The sequence below is a fragment of the Serinus canaria genome, chromosome 20 (assembly GCF_022539315.1).
Source record: "Serinus canaria isolate serCan28SL12 chromosome 20, serCan2020, whole genome shotgun sequence".
Lineage (NCBI taxonomy): Eukaryota > Metazoa > Chordata > Aves > Passeriformes > Fringillidae > Serinus > Serinus canaria.
In genome coordinates this window covers 12,170,023-12,193,333 of record NC_066333.1, presented here as the reverse complement: position 1 = coordinate 12,193,333, position 23,311 = coordinate 12,170,023, and the positions used below count along the sequence as shown (strand labels likewise).

Below are 23,311 nucleotides of genomic sequence, written 5' to 3'. Positions count from 1 at the left end.
GACTAAGTTAGTACTGGGCAAGCTCAAGCTTCTCAGTGTGTAAAAATTATGTGTTCAACTGTTCAGTCACAGAGCTGCCTGTTTGTAGCTCAACTACTATGAGTGCACATGGAATTTATGCTAAATTATCAAAAAGTAATCTTTCATTTAATCTACTTTGTGTTTCTTTGTCTCAAATACCTATTTTGCCCTGCCACCAAAAATACTTTACTATCCCTAAAAACATTAGAAGATGTGGATATCACAATTGACAGAGGTTAGATGAAAGGTACTTTTCCTTTTAAGAATGGTCTGTAGAGTTTCAGTAACAAAACCCCACTTCCTCTTACAGTGATTTGACTCACCACAGAATAAATATTTTGCAGGTGTTTCTCACTCTGGAGCCTGGTAGACTGCACACATACATTATTTTTGCGTTGTTTTTTTTAACTACCAACGTTATTTGGAAGGAGATATCCCATTTGAAGTTGTGATCTGTTAGCAGTGAATGACATTTCATCTCCTATTTCTCTGGGCTTTGCTCATTAGAAATAGATCAGTAACTTTTCATGTAATTGGCAGGTGATGGATGATGCTCCTGTTTCATCAGTGTTAAATTTAACAGTTTCTGAGTGGTAACACTTTGCCTGGCACCTGTGGTGCCATCTACTGCACAGCTTGGTAGAGGCAGGACCAGAGATCTGCATCCTTCCACTGCTGCCTTCGCTTCTTCCTTCCCATCTTAACATTTAAAACTGGTTTCCTCATTTCCTTTCCTAGTAATTTTCCTTCTTATACACATATATAAATGTATATAAATACATATTAGAGTATATATTTATGCACATTTATCTATAAATGTTTATATGCATATTTCTATAAATTTTGAAACATGCAGTCCATATTTGGAATTTAATTTTGTTGGGCTTTTTGAAAAGAAGATTTTAAAAAGGGAAAATAAATAAAGAAAGAGGACTCTAGAAAAATAATCTGCTAGTCCACTTCTTGATTGTAATTCATTTACTTATATTCTGGATACAAATTTATCTGGTTAGAGATATTTATATTTACATATATGTGTGCAGTATTAAGTTAGAAGCACAGAAAATTTTATTATTGTTACTTGTTTTTGTTAACTCAGATCTAAACACTAAGTATTTTAGTTGGGGTTTTTATGATTGCTGTTTGATGCTGTGAAGAAGAAACAAGTAGTTAAATTGGCTTCTCATAAATTGGTGTATTTAGTTTTGTTTGCAATCTGTTGCTGGGGGCATGGTATAATTTTGGCAATTCTATTTAAAAAAAAATATCTGATGATTTTGATGTAGAGTTGTTGGAAAGAGCTACAGAGATTTGACATAAATATTTCCGGAATGATCTCAAGATACCTAAAGGCCAAAGACTTAAGATGAAAGCTCTGAAAATTTCAGTTTATTATTTCCTTTTTCTTTGGCTTCCCTCTGTTAATTGAAGCACCTTGTGCTCATATCATCATAGCCTGAGGTTTTCCTTGAATAAATCAATGCATTAATTTTTTAATTACCTACCCAGGCTGGACTTGGATTGCTCACTCAGTACCAAAGAAGAAAGGTTCAGTGGCAGTAGCTAATGGAGCAACATTCTAAAAACTACATCATCTAACTTGCTAACAAGTCCAAGCATCACCACGTTTGAAATGCTGTTGGCTGTGAGCTGGATTGAGCACAGCTTCCAATACTGCTGACTGCTGTGCACTAAACATGATGTTATCAACAGTGAGCTTTGAAATTTTTTCCCTAGAAAGGACAAGCCTTGTGATATTTATCTCCTAAGTAACTTCCAACACTCTCAGAGAGACGTCTAATGAGGAATCAATTATGATGACATAGTTATGAGTTAAAAATACAACTTGGCATATGATAACTGCAAAAGTAAGAGCAGTTAAAGTTTGTGTTATTTGGGTTTTTTTTCACCACGGAGCTGATGGTGCAGGAGCCCTGATCCCTGAACACAAAAGCACTGCAGAACCAGAGAGTGCCAAGGACTACCAGGGGCTGCTCCCCTGGCCCGTACCAGGATTCTCAGGAGTGCTGCATTTTCTCTTTGCAGTCACCATGAATTTAAACATTCTGAAGTGACAGACAGGATTTTTTGTGGGAAAAGCTGAGCATCTAAAGGTGAAATGTACCAAAATACTCAATGTGTGAGGTTTCTTCCCAAATTCACAGTCTGTGGCTGCCTGTGTCACCCATCGTGCAGCTCTGCTCTCTGGCTGGGGACGCCACATGAATAACAACAATCCCAGTTCAGCCATAACCCTTACAAAATTTAGCATTCTTTTCTTAAATTTCAGCTTCTCTGGAAGCCAGTGATTCATGACTCTTAGAATTGGGGTTTATTGTTTGTTCAGAATACAAGACTTTAACAGCGTATTGAGAAAAATTTGACAACATATCGCAAGACTGTCGTAAACCTTCAGAATGCTGAAGACAAATGATAAAAAGTAGCACTAAATCTTTACTTCAACTTCACTAGAAGCTGAATTCTACTTTGAGGAAGGACGTGGATTTTTCCACACAGCTGGAGCTGCACTGGAGCTCCATCTCCCTCAGCTTCCCGCCAGCCAGGAACAGACATTTGAGATTACGGGAAGAGGAAAATGGCTGGATGAGGAAGGTACAGATCAGCTGTTTGGCCACTTCCAAGCCAGCCTGGTTGAGTTTATTGCAGAAACTGGGGTGCTGTGGAGTTTGTGGTCAGACATCAGCTCGATGGATGGGCCTGAGGGCCAGTGTCCAGTGGCAGCCATGGCCGGCGGGGTGGGCGGGGCCATCGCCTGTCAATCAGAAAAGGGCGGGAAAAGCCCTCAGGCATCCAAAGCAGCAGGAGGGGCCCTTGGCCAGCCAGGAGAGGAGGGAAAAGGCCTTGGCAGGTCAGGAAGGGTGGGAAAAGCCACTGGTAGGTTAAGAAGAGTGGGAAAATCTGTCAGTTGGTCATTCAGGATGGGAAAATCTCTCAGTTGGTCAGTCAGGAAAAGCCATCAGCTGGTCAGGAAGGGCGGGAAAACCCTCAGCTGGTCAGGAAGGTCAGAAACGGCCCTTTGTCATTCTGGAATGGCAGGAAAAGTCCTTGAAGAGTGGGAGAATCCCTTGGTTGGTCAGGAAGAGAAGGAAAAGCACTTGGTTGGTCTGGAAGGGTGCTTGGAGCTTCCAAGCTGGCCAGGAAAAGCCAAGTTGGCCAGGAAAAGCCTTCAGTCAGACAGGGTGGGTGCGAAAAGCCCTCAGAAGGTCAGGAGAGAGTGTGCCAGCTCCCACTCTTTATAAGGGGAGGGAGAAGCCCTGAGTTGGTTGGTCAGGAAGGGTGGGAAAACCTTGACTTTGGTTTCTACAGCAAATTTCTGCCTTTTCTCTGTGTCCCTGTGGTTTGAGCTCAGGTTATGTGCTTTACATCTAGCAAGCAGAAGAGCCGTTTGTAATTTCTGTGATAACCTCTTTTTTGTCTCTGTTTAACAGGGCTTCTTCCCTATCCAGAGAAGCTGGACTGACCTGCACCAGCCTTAATGGAGGAGCACAGTCTGTGTTCCACTGAAACTCCAGCTGCAAACAAGGCCAGCTTCACGGAAACAAGTCTGGCTGGTCAGGAGAGCCACGTCCCCAGGTAAAAAATGTCAAAAATAGCACCTCCATTCTCTTTCTGTGATAATGTTTAAGTAGGTAGGACACTATTGCACCGAATAGGCTCATGCTGAAGCAAAACCATAATCCAATACAAAAACAAATGGTATCTTGGATTGCAAATAGCATCTTCATTCCCTCAGACCTCTCCAAAAGGTCTGTGGCTACAGAAATAACAAAAACTGTGACAAAATGAGCTTACTGAATTACACCAACAAAAAACCCTTGTCAGTTTTTAAAGAGTCTTTCTGCACACAGGACATCAGCCTCAGCAGCTAGAACAGTCTGGGAGTATCATGAAGGTCTTTTAAGAAGAAAAGGATATTACTAACATTATTATTTAGAGATTTCTTGGTCTCTGGCTCATGGCTTCATGGTCTAAGTTTTGGAGTGTGTTAGTTCTTACATTGCAGATTTTCATTTGTAACTGTTTCTATTGTGTACCTTGTTAGCTTGCTAAAGGTGTTATAATATTAATATTTTGTGTCATTTATGTTGAAGATCTGTTCTCCTTCTGTACAGAAACAAGTATCCATTCTGCTGCAATCTATTAGAAATGATCAGGCAAACCCTGCGAGCTGTGCAGCACCTTCCCTTTCTCTGCTCAGATGTCACTGTTAACTAAACCACAGTGAATTTTAAGTAGGCATACTTGGCCAGTATCATGTGTTTGCTTATTAAAATTCAGATAATCTCTGCAAAAAGAGACAGAATATCAGCAGGGGGTACATGGAGACTTCCTGTCCTCTTCCTCCTATTTTGCATTTTCCATACTACATTTCCCATTTCTGTTGGCTAGCAAAAGGGGAACTTGGGATTGGAACACAAACCTGGACTTACAAATTTTGCAGCAAACTCTGAAATACACCTGGAATATAAAGGTAGTTACAGTGGACAAAATAAAATGAATAAGTAAAGTATTTAGGAGCATCAAAGTAATGACATGATTTAGAATTCCTACCTCTCTGTTCTTTCATCTATCTGCCCATACATATTTTTATTGTTTTTATTGTTTTAATTTTTGTTTTTCTGGAACTTTAAATTGCTGTAAAAAATTAGAATCTATTTTCAGCAATGTGGAGAGAGTGTGGAAACTGAGCTATAAAATGGAAGAAACATATTCAGCTGATAAAAGGGAGCTTTAAAGACAGCTCATGGTTGTTTAAGGAGACTCTGCTTAATTTTAAAAATCATTCTTGCTGATTTGAGATAATTAGTTTTATGTGGCATGCACTGGTATTGACTCATCTTTTCTCTGTGTATTACTTAATGACAGAATTAGACTTTGCTGATAAAACTTTGAGCTAAAATAAGTTCCATGAATTCTTTAATTCCTACCTAGACTTAGGATAGTGCAGAGTACACTTGTAATTTTAAGGACAGCTGAAAAGCTGGAGTCAGATTGCTTATGAAAATAGAAAGCATCTGTCATAACACTCAACCCAGCCTGGAGTTTTACTGTAAGGGATCTGCTGCAAGGCTGCTTTGTCTTTTTAGGTGAAAGATACAGATTTGATTCTTTCCATGGTGTGTCTGCTGAGACTGAGCCTTCATGTAATTAAAATCCTTAGCAGTTAGTTCAGGGCAGCAGATCAAAAGGTTAATGTGCAATGGTACAACAGGAAGTATTTGTAGTCTTGAACACTTTTAAAATTTATAGCATTTAAAAACAACTTTGCCAAAATCATGGCCAAAGCCAATATTACCTCATTTATAGTAAAACATTAATCATTAGTCACAAAACAGCCAGTTGGTCTAGAAGTTCAGCTGGTGAAAAATTTGATGGTTACAGGATTGAATAGAAATATACTTTAAATTGTGTCCTCTATTCATGCATTTACAATGGAAAGGCAAAGGTGTTAGGAAAACTGAGCAAAACAAAATTAAAAAATGAAAATGTTCCTCCACATTTCTGAACCTAAAGTATGCTGTAAGCAATTTTGGCTCACATGATTTTTGTAAGAGTGGGGATAGTTGATAAACCTCAAAGTAGAACTAGATTTTGTCATATGAGCTGTGTCGTTCTCTTTGTTTCAGTTCTGAGGTTCTTGAAGCAATAGAAAATGTTATCCAAGGAGTACTTCAAAGCCTGGCCCAAAAAAAAGCACCTGTTCTCACAGTGGCCAACAGAGCAGACTGGAGGAACATAGAGTAAGTAGTAAATATTTAAAAGTCCTGCCTTCTATTAATACAAATGCCATGAATATGAATTTGATTATGTAACTTCCAGAAAAGTTAATCACACATAATCATTTTATAAGCATTAGAATCAAGAAATAATTTTAAAAACTAATGGACAAATAAAAAGTAATGCTTAGTAACCACTCTGAACAGGCATCATCATGTATTAAGTAATAGCAAGCCACAGCACAAAGGGAAATGTAAAACTACTGTAATAGGGGTTGGAAAGGAAAGGGAGGTCCTATAAACAATCCTTTTCTGGAAGCAGTAGAAACTAGAAATGATAGGTTGTGTTAGAGTGCAAAAACACTGGTCTAGGCTGGAAGAAATTACTGGCAATTCTGTTCTTCAAACCCTACTTTCTTTTACTCTGCTTTTCCTCATGGTAACATATTTCTTAAAATGATAGTGATAAACTTATCCTTTTATTCTTCAAAGATGCATCTCACCTCTCTCTGCTGTGTTTCTTACCTGTGTGTTGTTCTAACTTCATTACCAGCAAAATAAAGCAAACCAAGCTTCCAGTATATTATCTAAATTTCAGATCTTTTGCCAGCTGACCTAAACAGGATCAGAGAAAAAGAAACCTGTCCTCCTTCATAGCACATTCTGTGATTTGTAGAAGTTGCTTGTGCAACAGTATTTTTCCAAGGAGTTCATTTAAACTGAAAATCATTAAACCTGAGAGATTAGCTGATTTCCACACTACATTAGCAAAAGAATAAAGGAAAACACAAATCTGTCTCTAGCCTTGTAAGAGCTTTGGACATCAGCGGGTTAAAGGATATTCAGATTGATAAGATTGCAGAGGTGCTACTAAATGGACATATTACAAACACTTAAGGTTGAGGAAGCACAGCAAACTTTCCAGGCGTAACACTCTGGTGGAATACTCATTTAATGAGAACAATAAACTTCTGCCAATCAAAAACCTGAGGGGCCTGAAGGTAATCAGTTAACTGAAAAGCTTGTAGGTTCCAGGGAATTTAATGGTTTGTGTCTTGATAGTTTGACAAAAATGTTTCACTCAGATGTCTGTAAAATTAAAATACTCTTACAAAGTTTTGCAATTTTTGGCAGTCTTTGGGGAAATGGCATTCCATGCTAGAAAAACAAATGTGAGCTGTTAGTTACCATCTGAATACATATGGGGGAAAATGTTCAAATTAAAACGAGTTAGGATCACAGTATGTTAAAAATAAGAGTCATCAATCACATCAAAAAGAGCAGAACCATTATTTCTGGTGGAGAAGTGTAATCTCAGATATGCCTTACAGAAAATTACCCTGCTGGAGTAAGCACAGTAAGAATGGGAGTGAACCAGGTTTGACCAAAGAGTAATTCAGGAGAGTCTTGATTACAGTTTTCCTCCTTCTCAGTTACAATGTCGGGAACAGGCAAGCGAAAAGTACAAATAACTTTAAAATGTTGCAACACAAAGGCAATAAAGTTACTTTAAAGCTGTCGGGCAGATGCTACGCGGGCTGTCCCTGTAGGTTTGTGCAGTGTGCGCGCTCTGCCACCCAAAGGATGCACGGAGCAAAACCTTGCACAAACCAATTTGGAAACACGATGTGGTTTGGGATAAAATCATAGCCATGAAACCACCAGCACTTTTAAATGTACCTACAAAACTCTGAAATGGAAAAAAAAATGCTTTAAAGGTAGGATCATAAGGCACTAAATTACTTTAAAGTAAAATAATGAAGCGTCCTTGAGAAAATAAGTGAGTCTTTCAGTGAAATGTGCACCTTCAGATGTGGAATGGTGAAGCATGAAATACTGGAGCTCGTTTAGCTTAAACTACAGTTCAGAGAGCAGGATACCCCCCCTTTTTGTTTCCAACACTTAGAATACAATTAAGTTATCCTGATAATAATTTAAGGACATAATTTAGATAGTATTGTTGTATTGTGAAATAGTAAAAGTTTTTCATACAGTCTACATCAGGAAGACACTTGTGTCAAATGATTTTTATTTTAATAATGATTCAGATTTTTTCTTCTCATTTCTTCTTTGTTTTCATACTAAGTAATTACTGATGCTGATATATTAACAGTTCTAAACATGTATAAAATAATTTTCTTCTATTTCTGTCTGGACACTTATCTACTTTATACTTTAATTCAGTCTTGGAGCATCTTCCTGAGAAGGATTTTGCTGCCATTTTCCTTTGGCCACCCTAACCCAACCCAAGCTGATGGCTTCTGTGCTGAGTCTGAAAACAGCACTGCTGTTTTTGATCATAGGAAAAGGGTTTCTGAGTCTGAGTTACCTTGCACAGAACAATTTACCTGTACTCAGGGAGTTTGCAGTTTATTGTGTTTGTTTGCATTATATCAGATTTAAAGATTCTGTAGGTCTACAGATGATACCAGGTTGTACTACAAAACAAATAAGAAGTGACTGCCCTCAATCAGCAAGAAGATTTGGTAAGTTAAAAAAAAAGTCCAAAGTGGAGTTCTTGGGTTTTTCTTTTGTTTTTTTTTTTTTTTTCTTAAGTTCCCAAGTTCTTAAATAACATTAAAAAAAAACCCCAAACATTATGCACTACAATTTGGAAGTGTGTGGCTGATATAAGCTGATATTATGACCTGCCTTTCAGCTTTTCTCTTTTTTTCTCTATTAAATTATAGTGAGTGACAGTGAAGTTAATACAATATTCCTAGAGTTTCTCCTTTCCCTTAATGGATATCAACTAAAGGCATATTCAATAAGTCTCCATGTAAAAACATCACCCTTCTTCATAAAGCTGGCCAGAAAGGAATCTTGGAATACAGACAATAAGCTCATTTCTTTTTCTAGCTCAGTCATTCCATTTCTTGGCCTGGACATTAGTGCATACATTCCCTCACTTAATCCCCTCATATTTTTTCTCATTATGGTAGAAATTAATGAGTCTATTGAATAGTACAATCTCTCTGTATTTTCACTGTTCATTTTAAACTTTTATTTATGGGACATAAATATGGTCTTATATAAAGAGAAATTATTGTCTATACATTTCTGAAAATAGAATATTTTGTAAAATGTAATTTTTTTCAGCTCTGACGCTCAAAATATTATCAATGATCTATAAGATGGTGCAGAGCAACACTTATGCAACAAAAAGGTAACAGAGTCAATTTCTGCAATTTCAAATAAAGCTGTGTTTTAAGTATGTTTTTGTGAAAATCAACCTGTAGGATACAAACCTGCGGGATTCCTGTACATAGAATGCTTTAGGTTTATCTGGTTAACCATGTTCTTTATAAAATTCTCATGGGCCTGCAGCTGTTTTAGTATTTTAATTACAAATACAATATTTTGTCTTGATAGAGATATATATTATTCAGATACTCTCCTGTTTGGTAGCCAGAGTGTTGTGGACCAAATAATCAATGACATTTCTTGCATGCTTAAGATACCCCGGAGAAGTCTGCATGTGGTAAGTGCCTTCTTGTCAATATTTCTGTCATCATTTCCAAATATTAATAAACTGATTAAATTGCAGGGAGAAATACCACAAAAAGTTGCCAGCTAGAATTAAATACTTAAAATAAAAATTCTCATTGGTGCTAATGGAACCTATGATTCATTGTGGTATTTCAAAAGGTTTTTTTCTTCACAGAAAATTCAGAGATTGCTTTTTCCAAATGGTTTGGGACAAACTGTTGGCTAAAATCACAGGGGCTTTTGTTATCATCTAGTGAAGGCAGTGCTTAAACTTCAAAGTGCAAGGCACTTGTTTGCAAGTTTCTACTCATATGAATTGATAATTTGGGGGTTAAATGAAAACTTAAAGTGCATCAGAAATGTAACTACCTGTAAATTTATTCATGTCTCATATCTTACAAGGGTTCCTTCATACCTAAAATTATTTATTGTAAGTAAGTCCTTATGTCCATGAGGGCAAAACATTGCTTAGTGTTTAAAAGGCTGAAGGCTGTGAATCACTGCTTAGTACCAGTGGGAATTCTTCTCAGAGATTTCTTGCTTTGTCTGTGAAATACAGTAACTTCCCATTTACTCTGTACAACATTTATTTTTTCCAGCTGTCTACAACTAAAGGTTTTGTTGCTGGTAATTTAAGTTACACTGAGGAAGATGGTACTAAAGTGAATTGTACCTGCAGTGCAACAGTATGTATTATAAACCACAAACACAATTCATAGCATCTCCCTGTACAAGATAAGCTGCCCTCCTTGTAGCTCAGGTTACAGTATACATTTATTACACAAACCTCTGCTTGTGACAAATTGAGGCATTACAACCTGAGTGAATAAAACAGATGAAAATATTGCTTAACTGTATTGTAATTCTGAAGCTCAGACTCTGTATTGTAATCCTGAGCTAGACACACCAAGAATAAACCTTTGGATATGTTTTTTAGCACTACCTTCTGCCATGGGATCCTTGCAGAGGAAGGTGTATATATTTCAGTCTTAGGCTTTATGTTACAGTGTTCTGTCAAATGAGTGCTCTTGAAGCAAAGAATGCTGGACACTCTGACCATACAGCATTTCTGTCACAGCAGATTGAATTTTGGCAGAGAGAGAAAACAAGTCACAATTGGGTTAAGGGGAGGAGATTCAACTGGCCTAGTCCTGAAAGATTTTCTACAGCAGTGCAGAGAATGAAACCAGAAATGAAACTCAGACTTGCTGACTACTATCACAATTTTCTGAAAAGTGTGTTCATTGTAAGCCTTAGTTGGTCATTTCAAAACTGAACAGTAAACTTAGCTGCCCATTACAATTTGTTTGCAAGCATTAAGTCCCCTGTTACTGATCTCCATATTTTTATGTGCTGAGTTGTTTCACCCTGGCACTGGGGTGATTTACAGTCGGGAGTTAAAACAGACCACACACTTCCATATATACATTCTCTTTGACTGAGTTCTTCCCCCAGTTCCTGTTTTCTCATCCATATGCTTGCCAGATTCAGCCAATCCTAACTGAAGATGTAAAGTAAACATCACCATGTCTTCAAGCTGTTGCTCCAAAATACTCATAAAATCAGGTTAGAGGCCAGTAAAAGTATTAATTTAATGGTCTTACAAAAAGATTGTTTAAATGTTTTAAGTCTGTATTAAATTTGCAATCTTCACACCAAGTAGACTTTTTTTCTCTGGCTAAGACAGATAAAACATTAATCAAGGTATTATTATCTCCATCATGCCCATTGGATGAACAATTTCTGCAACAGTGGCACAAATACTTTTGAAAAGCATCTTGTTATGACAGGAGGACTTCTAGGCCACTACACAATAGTGCATAGGAATGGTAGAATACACTTGCAAAGAGGTGAAAGTGTCAGAACTGATCTTGCACATAGAAGAGGAATGGTGGTTTCATGATGAAATCGTGTCCTTCATTACCTAATGCTGTTATTTTAAAATATATCATTTTCTCAATTTAAAATGATTAATCTCATTTTTGTTGTTTTAGGCAGTTACTGTGCCATCTAATGTTCAAGGAATTAAAAGTATCCTTTGAGCAAGAACTCTAATCATAGACGGAAAAGAAGAAAGTAAAAACAAGAAATATTCCAAGTTAAACAAGGTTCTGGTAATTTTTGTTTTCCTTGTTGGCTCTGAAATTGAGTCATGATCACTGTTCTTGGCTCTAGAACAGGTATTAGGGCAGTTAATTTTAATTGATTGGTGTGATGGATCATTTTACACGCAGCTGGCCTTAACACAAAAGATTTAACCTCACATGCCAAATTTATATTAATTGTAGAAAAAGATGCAACTTTCCAGAGACTCCTGGATGATGACTTCTTCAATAAAGTGTCCCCATGTATCATGATCACGGTATGCACCTCGTATTTCATATCCTCCAGCTACTCCTAATTTAAGGAATACTTCAGCATTGTAGAGCTGCTCAAACTTGGGCAAAAGGCCATAATAAAATTAATATGAACATATTTAACAATAATTGTTAAAATTTAATTATCCTCAAAGACATATGAAATACATGCTCTAAAGGCTTATTTCCTCCAAACATCTCCTTAGAGCTTGGTAGCTTATCAGATTCCTGCGCTGCTGCAAAGTCGCTGCTCAGTCTCAGAAAGGCTCAGCTGTTGCATGACCTTTTGTCCTTCAGGACCTGAGGTTTTGCAAACCCAAATGAAACAGAATTGGTTGATTTTGGACTGTTCTGAAAGAGCTATGGAGCCAGGGGAATTAACAGGAATGTGTAAACGAAATATGCATACAATGAGGAAAAAACATTTGTCATTCCTAAGAGAGATAAGCACTTCTATTCTTCTATGCCACAAATGGTCCAGCTTCAGTCAGTCATACCAAGAACTTGTTTTATATTGTTCCATTAGTGTCATTAATAAATAAATATTTTTTAAGATAAAAAAGTGGCCTTCTTACACCAGCCTATGCCGACACCAGGGTACATCTATGTATGAACTTCCAGACCTTACAAATTAACTCCTTGAACAGAGGAATGTCTGATGCTCCTGCAGTGCCCATAATCCAGAACACCTGCCCAGCTGCTCCCAGCCTGGCCCTCCCTCTGCACAAAGCCAAAATAGGAGTCTAGAACTTTCCCTGCAAAACAGCTGCTGGAGAAATGTTTCTGCCAGCATTTTGTTTGTTAGCTCACTTTTAAATGGCAAATATAAACACATATGTAGCCAGATGTTGTTTCAGTTAATATAAAGGCATCTGCTTTTCTTTTATTTCTTTAGGGAAGAGGCATACCAGATCTTAATACACGACTTTTGGTCAGGAAGCTGTGGGATTCTTTTCAAATTCCTATTTTCACCCTCATGGATGCAGATCCACATGGTAAATCTGTAGAGGCTCAAAGACATAAAAGGAAAGCAAAATTTGTTTAGAATGTCCTTTCTCATTCTTATGGGAAGGTTCTGAGAGCTCAGAAATCCAACACACTCAGAAGGTGATGTATCTACATTGATCCCACCTGAAATAAGGGAGATTACTGCAAAGTGAGAAGCAGCAGCTCAAAGAAATAGTATTAAGGCATATTAATTACACAGGATAAAGAAAGACACTTTTAATAAGAGATGTTTGACCATGTGTAAAAGAGCTGATTATCCTTGGGTTTGAATTGACTGCACACAAATAGTGTGAAACATTTAACTACATGAAGGTGACATGCTGAGATTCTGATTGTTTTGACATAATATAAAAATATATGTAAACCATAAGAACCTCACTAATCATAAAGCCATAACTGTTGTGCCATAAAATGGATTTTTTAAACAGTCTCTCCTTAAGCATGCTCACTGTGCAGACAGACAGACACTTGACTTTTGCTATTCTGCAACCCAGGTGTAGAAATAATGTGCGTCTACAAATATGGATCTGTGGTGAGTATATTTTTCCCCCTTCAAATACCTTGTTTTGTAGCCCAGCCTGGAAGCTGGAATGCATGAAATGCTACAGCCTTTGTCAGAATGTGTGCTACCTTTTACCATTTTGATTCAACACAAAGAGGTGATTTTTAGGCCTTGTGCGTCTGCAGACACAGCCTCTTCCTGCAACAAAAACAAACTGGATAGTAATGCCAGGTGTTTGATTTCACCATATTTCATAGTTTTTCTCTGCTGCACGGGCAGTTTTCAGACAGTACAAATAAAAAAGGGTTCACCATTTAGATTTTTTTCTGCCTTAGAAGAGGAACGAAGGCTGGAGGAACCCTGGGAGCACTAGAACCTAATTGTGAGATGGGTGACTGCCACAAAATAATGTTATATTGGTAAAGATTTTATTCTGGCCTGAGAATTTGCTTAGGGATACTTGAGTAATGTGGAACATTATGGAGGAAGTAAAGAGGAGCAAGGAGATATTATCCTGTTACATGGCTACAGACAAGGTATGGACACACTGCATGGAAGGCAGAGGGCAGGATGGGAGAACTGTTCAGTAGAGAAATGGAAAAAGAATATCCCAAGTTAAACTACAGATCACTGAATGTTACAGCTGACCTTTCTTGTTTTAGTCAATGTCCTTTGAGGCCCATCATCTCACTGTTCCCTCTGTCAAGTGGCTTGGTCTCCTTCCGTCTGATCTCGAGAGGTGAGTTATTTCCTCAGAAGAAACAGAAGTATCCTTCTGCTTCACAGACAGGAAATGCAGTTTTACTACACAAAAATCCATTTAAATCCATTACTCTTACCATGCATTATTTTGGCTTAATATAAGGAAATAAGATGGACAAATATATGCTTAAGTGTGTGAGAAATGTGAGAGTTTTATTTTCTTTGCAGATTGAACATACGCAGAGATGCCTTGATTCCATTTACAAAGCAAGATGAAAATAAATTAGCAAGTATTCAAAAGAGACCTTACATTGCTTGTCAGCCACTGTGGAAAAAAGAGGTTTGTATAAAGCTACTGTTTTCTATTTCTAACTCCCCACAGGACAGATCCTATATCTGACAGCTCTTAGGATAGCAGAATCAGCCAGGTTTTGTAGCCCTAAAAGAAGGCAAGATTGAGAAAGCCTGGGATGTCTCTCTGAACCACTTTACAGCTCTGCATGCACATACAATGAGCAGATGGAATTCTCTTACTTAGCTTCCCCCACACATTAATTTTTCCTCTTTTTTTTTTTCCCTTTTTTAGCTGGAAATTATGGCAGCATCTAAACTGAAGGCTGAAATTCAAGTTTTAACTTCTGTCTCAGCAGATTACCTGTCCAGAGTCTATTTACCAAACAAACTGCAGTTTGGTGGATGGCTGTGAATGCTGCTCTGCCAATGAAATGTTTCTCTATATATTGATTTAATTTGACTGCCCTTAAGGAAAAAAAAGTGCAGAGACAAAGGAGTATCTGTCAATTTCTTGTTCAGTTTCTTTATCTCTGCACCTAGAGTATAATCTTCTCTTTTTCTTTGTTCAAACTATAAAAGTAATTATGATTTTTGCAGACTACTGCTACTTCCATTCTGTGGTTTCTGCTGTGAAACAGTGCCATATGCAATAGTACAAATAGAAGAGATAATGAAATATGTTCTTTCTGGCAAGAAAAACGTGAAGTTCAAAAATATATCCAGGAACTGTTTTGCCTTCTGTCTTAAAGCACTGCATGATGCTGTACAGAGCTTTTTGTATTTGAAGGGAGTGAAAGACTTGCTTAAGAATTTATTATATGTGCCTCTTTTTGGAAATTATTTTAGGTTTTTGTTTGCTGTAAATTCAGACATAAAAGCCAGAAATAATTCCTGATTACTGCAAATCTCAAGCAGCTATAAAACTTCCAGCAATCAAATTACAATTTGTTTTCAATGAACAAATAAGAAAGTGAATGTTACTGATTAAGAATTTAATAAACAATGCTATTAATAATGCACATCATAACAGAATCCATTGTTCATTTTATTTATTTTGTTGTCTGTAAAACAGTAAAGAGAAGCAGAAAACTGTGGTGATTAAAGTGTACATTAATTTTTATGTGACGGAGTCAGACTGACTGCACAGAAAATGCCTCCAAAATGGATCTCCGCAGCCATGGGCATGGATCGTATAGATGATATTTTCAGTAGATTTATTTAGCTGGGCTTTTTTGGCTGTCCCACCACTCCTAAACTTGAATGAAAGGCGCGGCCGGCCCCGCCCATGGCCCCGCCCCGCCCGAGCAGGGCGCAGCCGCGGCCCCGCCCCCCGGCGCCTGCGCAGGAGGCGCGGCCCGTCCCGCGCTCGCCGCCGGTCGCGTTGCAGGTCCCGGGCCGGAGCGGGCCCGCAGCGGTGCGTGAGGGCGGACCCGGCCCGCGGCCCCGCGGCCGCGCCCGGGGACTATCCCGGGTGCCGCCGGACGGGCAAAGGGAGCTCCGCGGAGCGGCAGCCTGGGGGGTGGGCGGAGAGCCCCGCTGGGGTGTGCGCCAGAGGGGCATCCCCCCCGGCCGGGCTCGGGTTTGGGATCCCCGGGTGCCAGCGAGGGGCGCGGCGGGGTTGGCTCTGTCAGGGCGCGGCCCGAGAGGGCAGCTGGGAGGTGTGGGGGTCCAACAGCAACGAGAAGTGTATTTTTATTTATTTATTTTATTTTACTGTAATTTGGTTTATCTGTATATCCCTGGGTGCCTCCCAGGGGCGTGCTGGGGTGGTGGCTGCGCTGAGACGGGCACGTTCGAGGGCCTTGCAGGGCTCAACCTTTCACTCGTTCGCAGGGCAAGGATGAGTCTGTTCGGATCCACGTCGGGGTTCGGTACCGGAGGTACCAGCATGTTCGGCAGCACTACAGCCGATAACCACAACCCGATGAAGGTGCGTGTGCCAGCCCCCTGTGCTGCTGCGTCTGTTAATTTGTCACAGCAGGAGCTACTGACTCATTCTATAGAAGTAATAAGGGCTCGGTTCACAGTTTTCTAAAGTTGTTCTGTCTCCTGTCCTTCCTAGGATATTGAAGTAACATCTCCACCTGATGACAGCATATCTTGTTTAGCATTTAGTCCACCAACGCTGCCGGGTAATTTCCTCATTGCAGGATCATGGGCAAATGATGTAAGTATTCTCTGTTAGACATGCAGGTGAATAAAGTGCCTAAACTGCAAAATGGGATCCTAAAAGCTTGTGCAGGGTACCTGAAAACCTAACTTGGTGAAGAGCTGCAAAATTTATGTCTGGTATCAAGGCACTAAGTTTAACATAGTTGATAAATCATCACAAACCCAAAATGAACAAATTATTGAATAAGTTATCATAACAAGGTTTGTTTTGTTTGAAGGATGGAATCCCAGCTGGCTCAGGTGGGGAGGGAAGACAAATGAGGGCATGTTTTCTCTCTGTTGTGTTCTGCCCAGCTGAGGCTTCAGGGTTCTCCAGGACAGTGTGGTGAGGGGTTACAGGTTTGCAAGGCACTCTTGAGGTGGAATTGAAATTGTGGGACTGAGTTTTGGCTCTACAGGTGAAAGGAACATAAGCAAAAAACCCAAGGCTTCACTAGTTCTGAAAAAAACACAGACTTTGGTATCTATAATCATACTTTTTGTTGGATAAACTAGCGCTGGAGTCTCCAGGACAAGTCTTTTCAAGCTCCTGTTAACAGGGTTTATCTGCATTTGCTTCTGTTGCAGGTTCGCTGCTGGGAGGTTCAGGATAACGGACAGACAATTCCAAAGGCTCAGCAGATGCACACAGGGCCTGTACTCGATGCCTGCTGGAGTGATGTATGTTGTTATTTAAAAACAAATGCACATTTTTTACCAGAAGTCCACATAAATTGGTGTGTGGTTTGCAGGCAGATGAATGGCACAGGTAGCTGCAGCCCATGGTTGTTGCACAGACTGAAATTGCTGTAAGTGTGTGCTGAGTGTGTGTCCTAGTGGGATGGGCTGACATGGATGTAAGAAGGCTGAAAGTGAGTCTTAAAAGTTAGGAGTGTGTTAAAAGCTAGATAAAAATAGCACTGTTTGTTCTTTTAGGACATAATAATAAATAAATTTGAATTTGTTTCTTGTCTTGCACTCCCTGTACATGTCACGTTGATGTTACACTGTTTCTAGAAGAGAATAACACTTGAGGGTTTTCCCATTCACTAATCTCTTGGTTTTATTCTTATTTTTTAGGATGGGAGTAAAGTATTTACTGCTTCATGTGATAAAACTGCTAAAATGTGGGATCTCAACAGTAATCAAGCAATTCAGATTGCACAAGTAAGTAAAGCCCAAAGTACTAAATAGTTTTTTTTTCTTTTTCTGTTTTTATTAAAAGTTACCTTTCTAATTTTTATATTTTTGTGATAGTGAATTGCACCTGAACAGGTGATCAAAGTGATATAAAAACCCTGTGCATCTGTTCCTCTGTTTTACTTAAGGAAGCTCTTTCCACTTCTGCAGTGACCCCACTGTCACCCTGATGCATTAGAGGGGAAAAGTATTTTAAAGAAGTCATTCAATTGACTTCACAAATATCAGCTTTTTACTGCAACAACAACAGAATTACGATTTACATTCTCAAATCAGAAGTTGGTGTCTGTTTGTAGACTACTTAATTATGGTGACTAAAATTAGTTACCAGTTGTAATTTAAGAAGAGTTGTTCTCTTTAATGACTGCTTCTTGCATGTGTGTTTGTACTTTCTTTCTTCAGCATGATGCTCCTGTGAAGACCATCCATTGGATTAAAGCCCCAAATTACAGCTGTGTGATGACAGGAAGCTGGGATAAAACTTTGAAGGTGTGATTTTTATCTAAACAAATGCACACAAAGTGTGCTAGTAATTTGTGTATAAAAATATTTACGTGAGGTGAAAATATTTTATTAAGCTGTAATAATTAATGGAGTAGCCTCACTTCCCAGGGAGTTGCACTGTTCTGACTGTAACAAGAATGAAACAGTTACATTCCCTGCCCTGTGGTAATTGTTGGTGTATCCTGAGCTCCAGGTGTAAGTTTGTTTGTTTCTCTGTTCCCATCAGTTCTGGGATACCCGTTCACCGACTCCTATGATGACTCTGCAGCTCCCTGAAAGGTGTTACTGTGCAGATGTGGTAAGTCAGGATATGTGGCAAACTGGTGCCAGCTGGATCACTGGGAGGAGGAAGAAGTTTTGGGGGTTCTGTAGGACAGGATTTGAATACAGTTAGTGTTTGATGGCTGTGTGATTGTAGTACTAGAACATAATCTGGTCTTCTTGATCAGGCCCTAGAAAATAGGGGTTTTCATCATACAAAACACACTTGGTGTCCTTTTAACATCACAGAAATCAGCATGAGGACTGACCTACCCTTAGTTCTGGACAAGTTTGTAAACCACCATTGCACTTCACACTGGAACAATCAGCACAGAAGTAGAAGATTTTTGGTGTGTTTAATTTCTCAGTGACAGGGAAAAACTGACTTGTGTTTGAAGATAAAGTTCATTTATTCACATATCTGCTTCCTATTTCCCTCCCTCTCATTCCTTTTAGTTCTTTAGAGTGTTCTGCCATGCAAATAACACAAATGTCTCTCTTCCAACCTGTTGTACAACCTTGTCCAGGTTCATCCTATGGCAGCTGTGGCCACTGCAGAAAGGGGTTTGATAGTTTATCAGTTAGAGAACCAGCCTTCTGAATTTAGAAGAATAGAATCTCCTCTGAAACACCAGGTAAATAATAATATTTGTATTTATATGGATCATTGACATTGTGGACTTGACATTTTTTGTAAAAACATGCAATGTTTCAAAACCAAGTTATCTTAGTGTGGTAATGCTCTTGTTTTCCAGTGATCTGTTGCTCATCCTCACAAGGATTTAGAAATTTAAACTGTTGCCCAAATTCTCAACAGAATTTGAGCTATCTCTTGACCTTGCTAGTGGTTTTGCTTTACCTTACATTGATGACTTTGAAGTTTTGTGTCCCTGTGGAAAAGATATCTCTGTCTAAAACTCCTTTGTATCTTTCTCAAATTCAGCATCGCTGTGTTGCTATTTTCAAAGACAAAGTGAACAAACCAACTGGATTTGCCCTTGGAAGCATTGAAGGCAGAGTAGCTATTCATTATATCAACCCCCCAAACCCGTAAGTATTCAATAAAACATCCTCTCTTTATTGCTTAGGTCACAGTGATGGAAATTAAAAGCTTTTTTAAAAAATATTTTTAACTTTTTAATTTCCTTTCCAGTGCAAAAGATAATTTCACTTTTAAATGCCATCGCTCCAATGGAACAAACACATCAGCACCTCAGGACATCTATGCTGTGAGTATCCAACATGTATCATATATACACTGTATACTTCTAATGTAAAGTTGGCTCTGAATTGTTCTCCTTCACCTTTTATCTTGCCTAAGGCTAAGACACATTTAAAGATCTGTCACAGTCATTCTTTAAGAGAAAAGGCAATTTTTTATACTCCCATAAAACAAGCACTTTCATTGGATCTGCTTGTCAACAGATTCAACTTGTTGATTTTGCAGATATTGAAGCAATGGTTGTGTAATAGCATTATGCATTGAATTATTACGTACTAAGCCAAAAAGATGGTGTTTTTCTTGTTGTTTTGGTGGTTTTTCTTTGGTTGGGGATTTTTTTCTCCAAAGAAATTTTAAAGATTTAAGAGCTGTATTTAATTGAAATTTAATGTATTTACTCTTGTAGACTTCATCACACCTTCTGAGAGTGTGTCCATCATGGTGTTTTTCATGGTGTTCTGTGTGGTTCTGCAGGTTAATGGGATTGCATTCCACCCTGTCCATGGTACTCTGGCCACAGTAGGGTCTGATGGGAGATTCAGCTTCTGGGATAAAGATGCACGGACAAAGCTAAAAACCTCAGAGCAGCTGGACCAGCCAATATCTGCTTGTTGTTTCAACCACAATGGCAATATATTTGCTTATGCTTCCAGCTATGATTGGTCAAAGGTAAGAAGGCTTTAGACTCGTGGTCATACTTTCAGTTGACAACCAAGACTCTTCTTCTTGTGAAGCCTTTGGTGTTTTTTATAAGTAGTAGGTCAACCTTTCTGATTTCTAAGAGAACTTAAAATGGCCATTTTGGCCACCTGATGAAGTTAAACATTGAAGCTGTGAATTTGTGGTGTTTCAGCTCCAGCTGGACAGGATTGCTAAATGATGCTGGTTTACAAATGTGGATGAGCAAACTGTAAATTTGCTGATTCAGAGGTTGCTATGGTTGCTCACACACGTTGTGCCGTGGGCAGTGTCACAGGGCAGCGTGGCACCCTGACAGCTTCCCACAGAGCTTGTGAAATGCACATCTCTGCTGCTGGTGCAGGGAAAAAAGCTGTCACTGTGATTATAAACACTTAACCCAGTGTTTGAATGCTCTCTATTAAATTTTCACTGCCACTTAGTGAGGCTTTTGATGGTGCTTGTTTATGTATTTCTCTTCCACACTTAACAATACAGATGCAGCAGAACCACAGCAAACCATGATCTGTGGAAAATCAATGCTTCCTAATAGTTAAAGGAGGGAGGGCAGCAAGCTTGGAATGTAACTGATTTTCATGGTGCTTGGAGGATAATGTTCCTTGTGGTTTTGGGTGAAATGAATGCAGAAATCACATAGATTAATTCAGTTGCATGCCACAGAGAGCTAAATTTTAATTCACTGCATCATATTTAGTCCTCTGCCCACATTAAAATATTTGTTGGTGCCAGGGCAGATGAATTCTTCACTTCTGCTGCTTGGGTAGACTTTCAGATCTGTAAACCAGTATTAAATAGTAAAATCAGTTGGTGCTAAGTACTAACCTTCCTTCCTTCCCAGAGCCATTTCTTGTCCATGGCGATGGTAATTTCCAACTTGAATGCTGGACCTCAGTAGCTTTATTGCTGTTTACTCTCCCTGATTTGGATACTTGGGCATTAATTTGGTAATGTGTATGAAAATGATATGCAAAACAGGACATTTGCATCTGCAGCTGGGGAAGAGAAAACTCTGCAGTTGCCTGTAGAGCCTGGGCTTCACTTGGAAAAAATGTGACCTTATGTCATTTAAAAGATAGAAAACAGAAAGTGAAGCTGGGTGGCCATTAAAGGTTTGGTTTTTTCTCTGCCTTGAATGACTTCTAGGAGAAATCATACTGAGTTCCTAGGCTGTATTTGTAAAGTAGAATTTAGAGGTATATTATTTTTTTTAATCAAAAATATTTTATAATTTAGAAATGGATAAAAGTCTCTTAAATTTTACTTTATATGTCTAATTCTTGTAATTGCTTGTTCAAGTAAGCTGTTCCTAATTCACCAGTGTGGTCCAATATCATAGGTCTTAAAGGCTTTAAGATAAAATCTTAATAAACCAAACTCTTGGAATATTCATATTCTTACATTTTAAGTAATGCTGATATTTTTTCTTTGAAGAGAGTAATTGTAGATTATTTTTGTCTCTAGGGTCACGAATTCTATAATCCACAGAAGAAAAACTACATTTTTCTGCGAAATGCAGCAGAAGAGCTGAAGCCCAGGAATAAGAAGTAGTGAGTCTGACTTGAACTCCTCTACTTGTTCTGCCCTTCCTGCCTCTGCTCTTTGGCCATTTGTGCCCTGTTGCACCATGGTTCAGTCAACTTTGGATCACAGACATTTAGCAGGAACTGTAAAAATGACAGTAAATGTATTCTGACTTGCTGGAGAACGTTTCCAAATTAGATACTCTGATGGGTATAAGAAAGAGAGGCTCGTATTGACATGACTTAACCACTCTCTGTTCCACAGCAATAATGAAATTGCAGCAAAATCAACATCTGGGGTGGATATTCCTGCTTTGAAGTGCAACCATTTGTATCTCTGGATTTATTTTGTTAGTATTACATTAAAATATGTTAATTATAATCGTTCTGGAGAGGCTGTATAAATACTGTATTTTTTGTAAGTACTTGGAGAATCACCAGTAATTCTTGTCAAAGGAGGCTTGTTTTTTTTCTTATTAATAATTCAGGGGTTCTTTCATTGCTTTCTGGTTTTTGAAATGGAAGCATTGTCTGCTGTATGCCAGGAAGAAATGCCTTGCAAATAGTTTTCCCTCCTTTTTTAGATGACTAGGAAGGTATGTAGGGGGCCAAGAGCAGTGGCAGAAACTCAAGGCAGAAGATGGGCCCAGTGCAAACTTGAGATTTTTCTGGCACTCCTGCAGTGGACATGACTTCTGAGCAAACTGCTTTTTCTAATTCAAAGGAGAAGTTGCAGTGGTGCCAAGTGGTGAAATAGCTCAGAGTTCAGGAACATGAGCAAACCTTTAAAGGTTTTATTCATGACCAAACCAATGTGTGCAAAATCCCTTTGACCTAAGCTTCCTTGAAGCTGACACCTTTTAGAGTTTGAGCTGAGCATTTTAACATGGTTTTGTCCTGTAAGAGTGTGTTCAGGACTGAAAAAAATCCTCATTTTTGTATTAACTAGAAAGTAGTGCTGGGAAGCTTCATCCTGATCAAAAATGCTGTGAAACAAAATGAGTGGGTCTCTTTCTGACTTGAATCTACCACTGTTTACTTTTAACTAGCCAGTTGTATACATGCCAAAGTTTTCTTTTTGGAAGTGAATGCTTATTATTCCTGTCTAACTACTGTTTGTTTGATTATGACTGAATAAAAAGGGGATGGGGGGAGCATGTATAGAATTTCATGGCATATTGTACAAATTCTCTGTAAAACTGTTATGGTTTAATGCTGGTGGTTACGGATTCATGCTGAGTTTCAAATAAAATTTTTACTAAATGCTTTTTTATATTCAGAAGTTCTGTTCCAATAATGTGGGCAAGGCAATGTGCTTCCTGTTTCAAAGCAGCTTCTTGGCCTTTCACTGCAACTCAGGGACATTTGCTGAAAGTCAGCTCCTTTTCCTCCAGCTGCTTAAGCTGAGAATCCAATGTATTTTCCAACTTCTGTTCCACTACGAATGATTCCTGTGGGTTTGCCTCAAAGAACTGGGAGAAGTGGTGTGAAAGGCCTTTTGTTCTGAGAGGACTCAAGTTCATTGCTATTTCAGCAGCCAAACACCTGACATGGTGAGTACAGATGAATCACAGACTCTTCAGACTCCCTCCAACCCACTGACTTTTCACTCCAGACTCTCCCCTGTGTTCATCAGTTTTTGC

General features: G+C 38.8%; 2 protein-coding genes across 4 annotated transcripts in view; both read left to right on the top strand.

Annotated features, from left to right (window-relative positions):
• The window catches only part of SPO11 (SPO11 initiator of meiotic double stranded breaks), a 217,765-nt gene extending 202,654 nt beyond the window's left edge, over nt 1–15,111 (top strand). Inside the window, exons 6-18 of one of the 2 annotated variants that reach the window (XM_050982028.1) lie at nt 3,471–3,615; nt 5,670–5,783; nt 8,157–8,245; nt 8,859–8,925; nt 9,132–9,240; nt 9,848–9,934; nt 11,243–11,279; nt 11,501–11,610; nt 12,501–12,600; nt 13,108–13,145; nt 13,778–13,854; nt 14,046–14,157; nt 14,404–15,111. In XM_050982028.1, the coding sequence (XP_050837985.1) occupies nt 3,518–3,615; nt 5,670–5,783; nt 8,157–8,245; nt 8,859–8,925; nt 9,132–9,240; nt 9,848–9,934; nt 11,243–11,279; nt 11,501–11,610; nt 12,501–12,600; nt 13,108–13,145; nt 13,778–13,854; nt 14,046–14,157; nt 14,404–14,523 (1,158 nt within the window). In that variant the 5' untranslated portion in view covers nt 3,471–3,517 and the 3' untranslated portion in view covers nt 14,524–15,111. The remainder of the gene's footprint in view (nt 1–3,470; nt 3,616–5,669; nt 5,784–8,156; nt 8,246–8,858; nt 8,926–9,131; nt 9,241–9,847; nt 9,935–11,242; nt 11,280–11,500; nt 11,611–12,500; nt 12,601–13,107; nt 13,146–13,777; nt 13,855–14,045; nt 14,158–14,403) is intronic. The other variant, XM_050982027.1, reaches the window with a different exon arrangement.
• On the top strand, nt 14,136–22,941 carry RAE1 (ribonucleic acid export 1). 2 transcript variants are annotated; one of them, XM_050982026.1, is made up of 12 exons: nt 14,136–14,157; nt 15,945–16,041; nt 16,174–16,278; nt 16,851–16,943; nt 17,343–17,429; nt 17,865–17,951; nt 18,193–18,264; nt 18,755–18,862; nt 19,171–19,277; nt 19,381–19,456; nt 19,924–20,118; nt 21,610–22,941. In XM_050982026.1, the coding sequence occupies exons 2-12, from the start codon at nt 15,952–15,954 to the stop codon at nt 21,694–21,696; spliced, it is 1,107 nt and encodes a 368-aa protein (XP_050837983.1). In that variant the 5' UTR covers nt 14,136–14,157; nt 15,945–15,951; the 3' UTR covers nt 21,697–22,941. The 2 variants fall into 2 exon arrangements, with proteins under 2 accessions (XP_050837983.1, XP_030088916.1); XM_030233056.2 differs by lacking the exon at nt 14,136–14,157 and adding an exon at nt 15,426–15,525.
• The last annotated feature ends 370 nt before the right edge of the window (nt 22,942–23,311 follow it).

Coding starts and splice junctions, on each gene's coding strand:
- RAE1 (XM_050982026.1), top strand. CDS start 15,952: ATGAGTCTGTTCGGATCCACGTCGGGGTTCGGTACCGGAGGTACCAGC. Junction 16,944..17,342: donor TCGATGCCTGCTGGAGTGAT/GTATGTTGTTAT, acceptor CTTATTTTTTAG/GATGGGAGTAAAGTATTTAC. Junction 17,430..17,864: donor AAGCAATTCAGATTGCACAA/GTAAGTAAAGCC, acceptor TTCTTTCTTCAG/CATGATGCTCCTGTGAAGAC.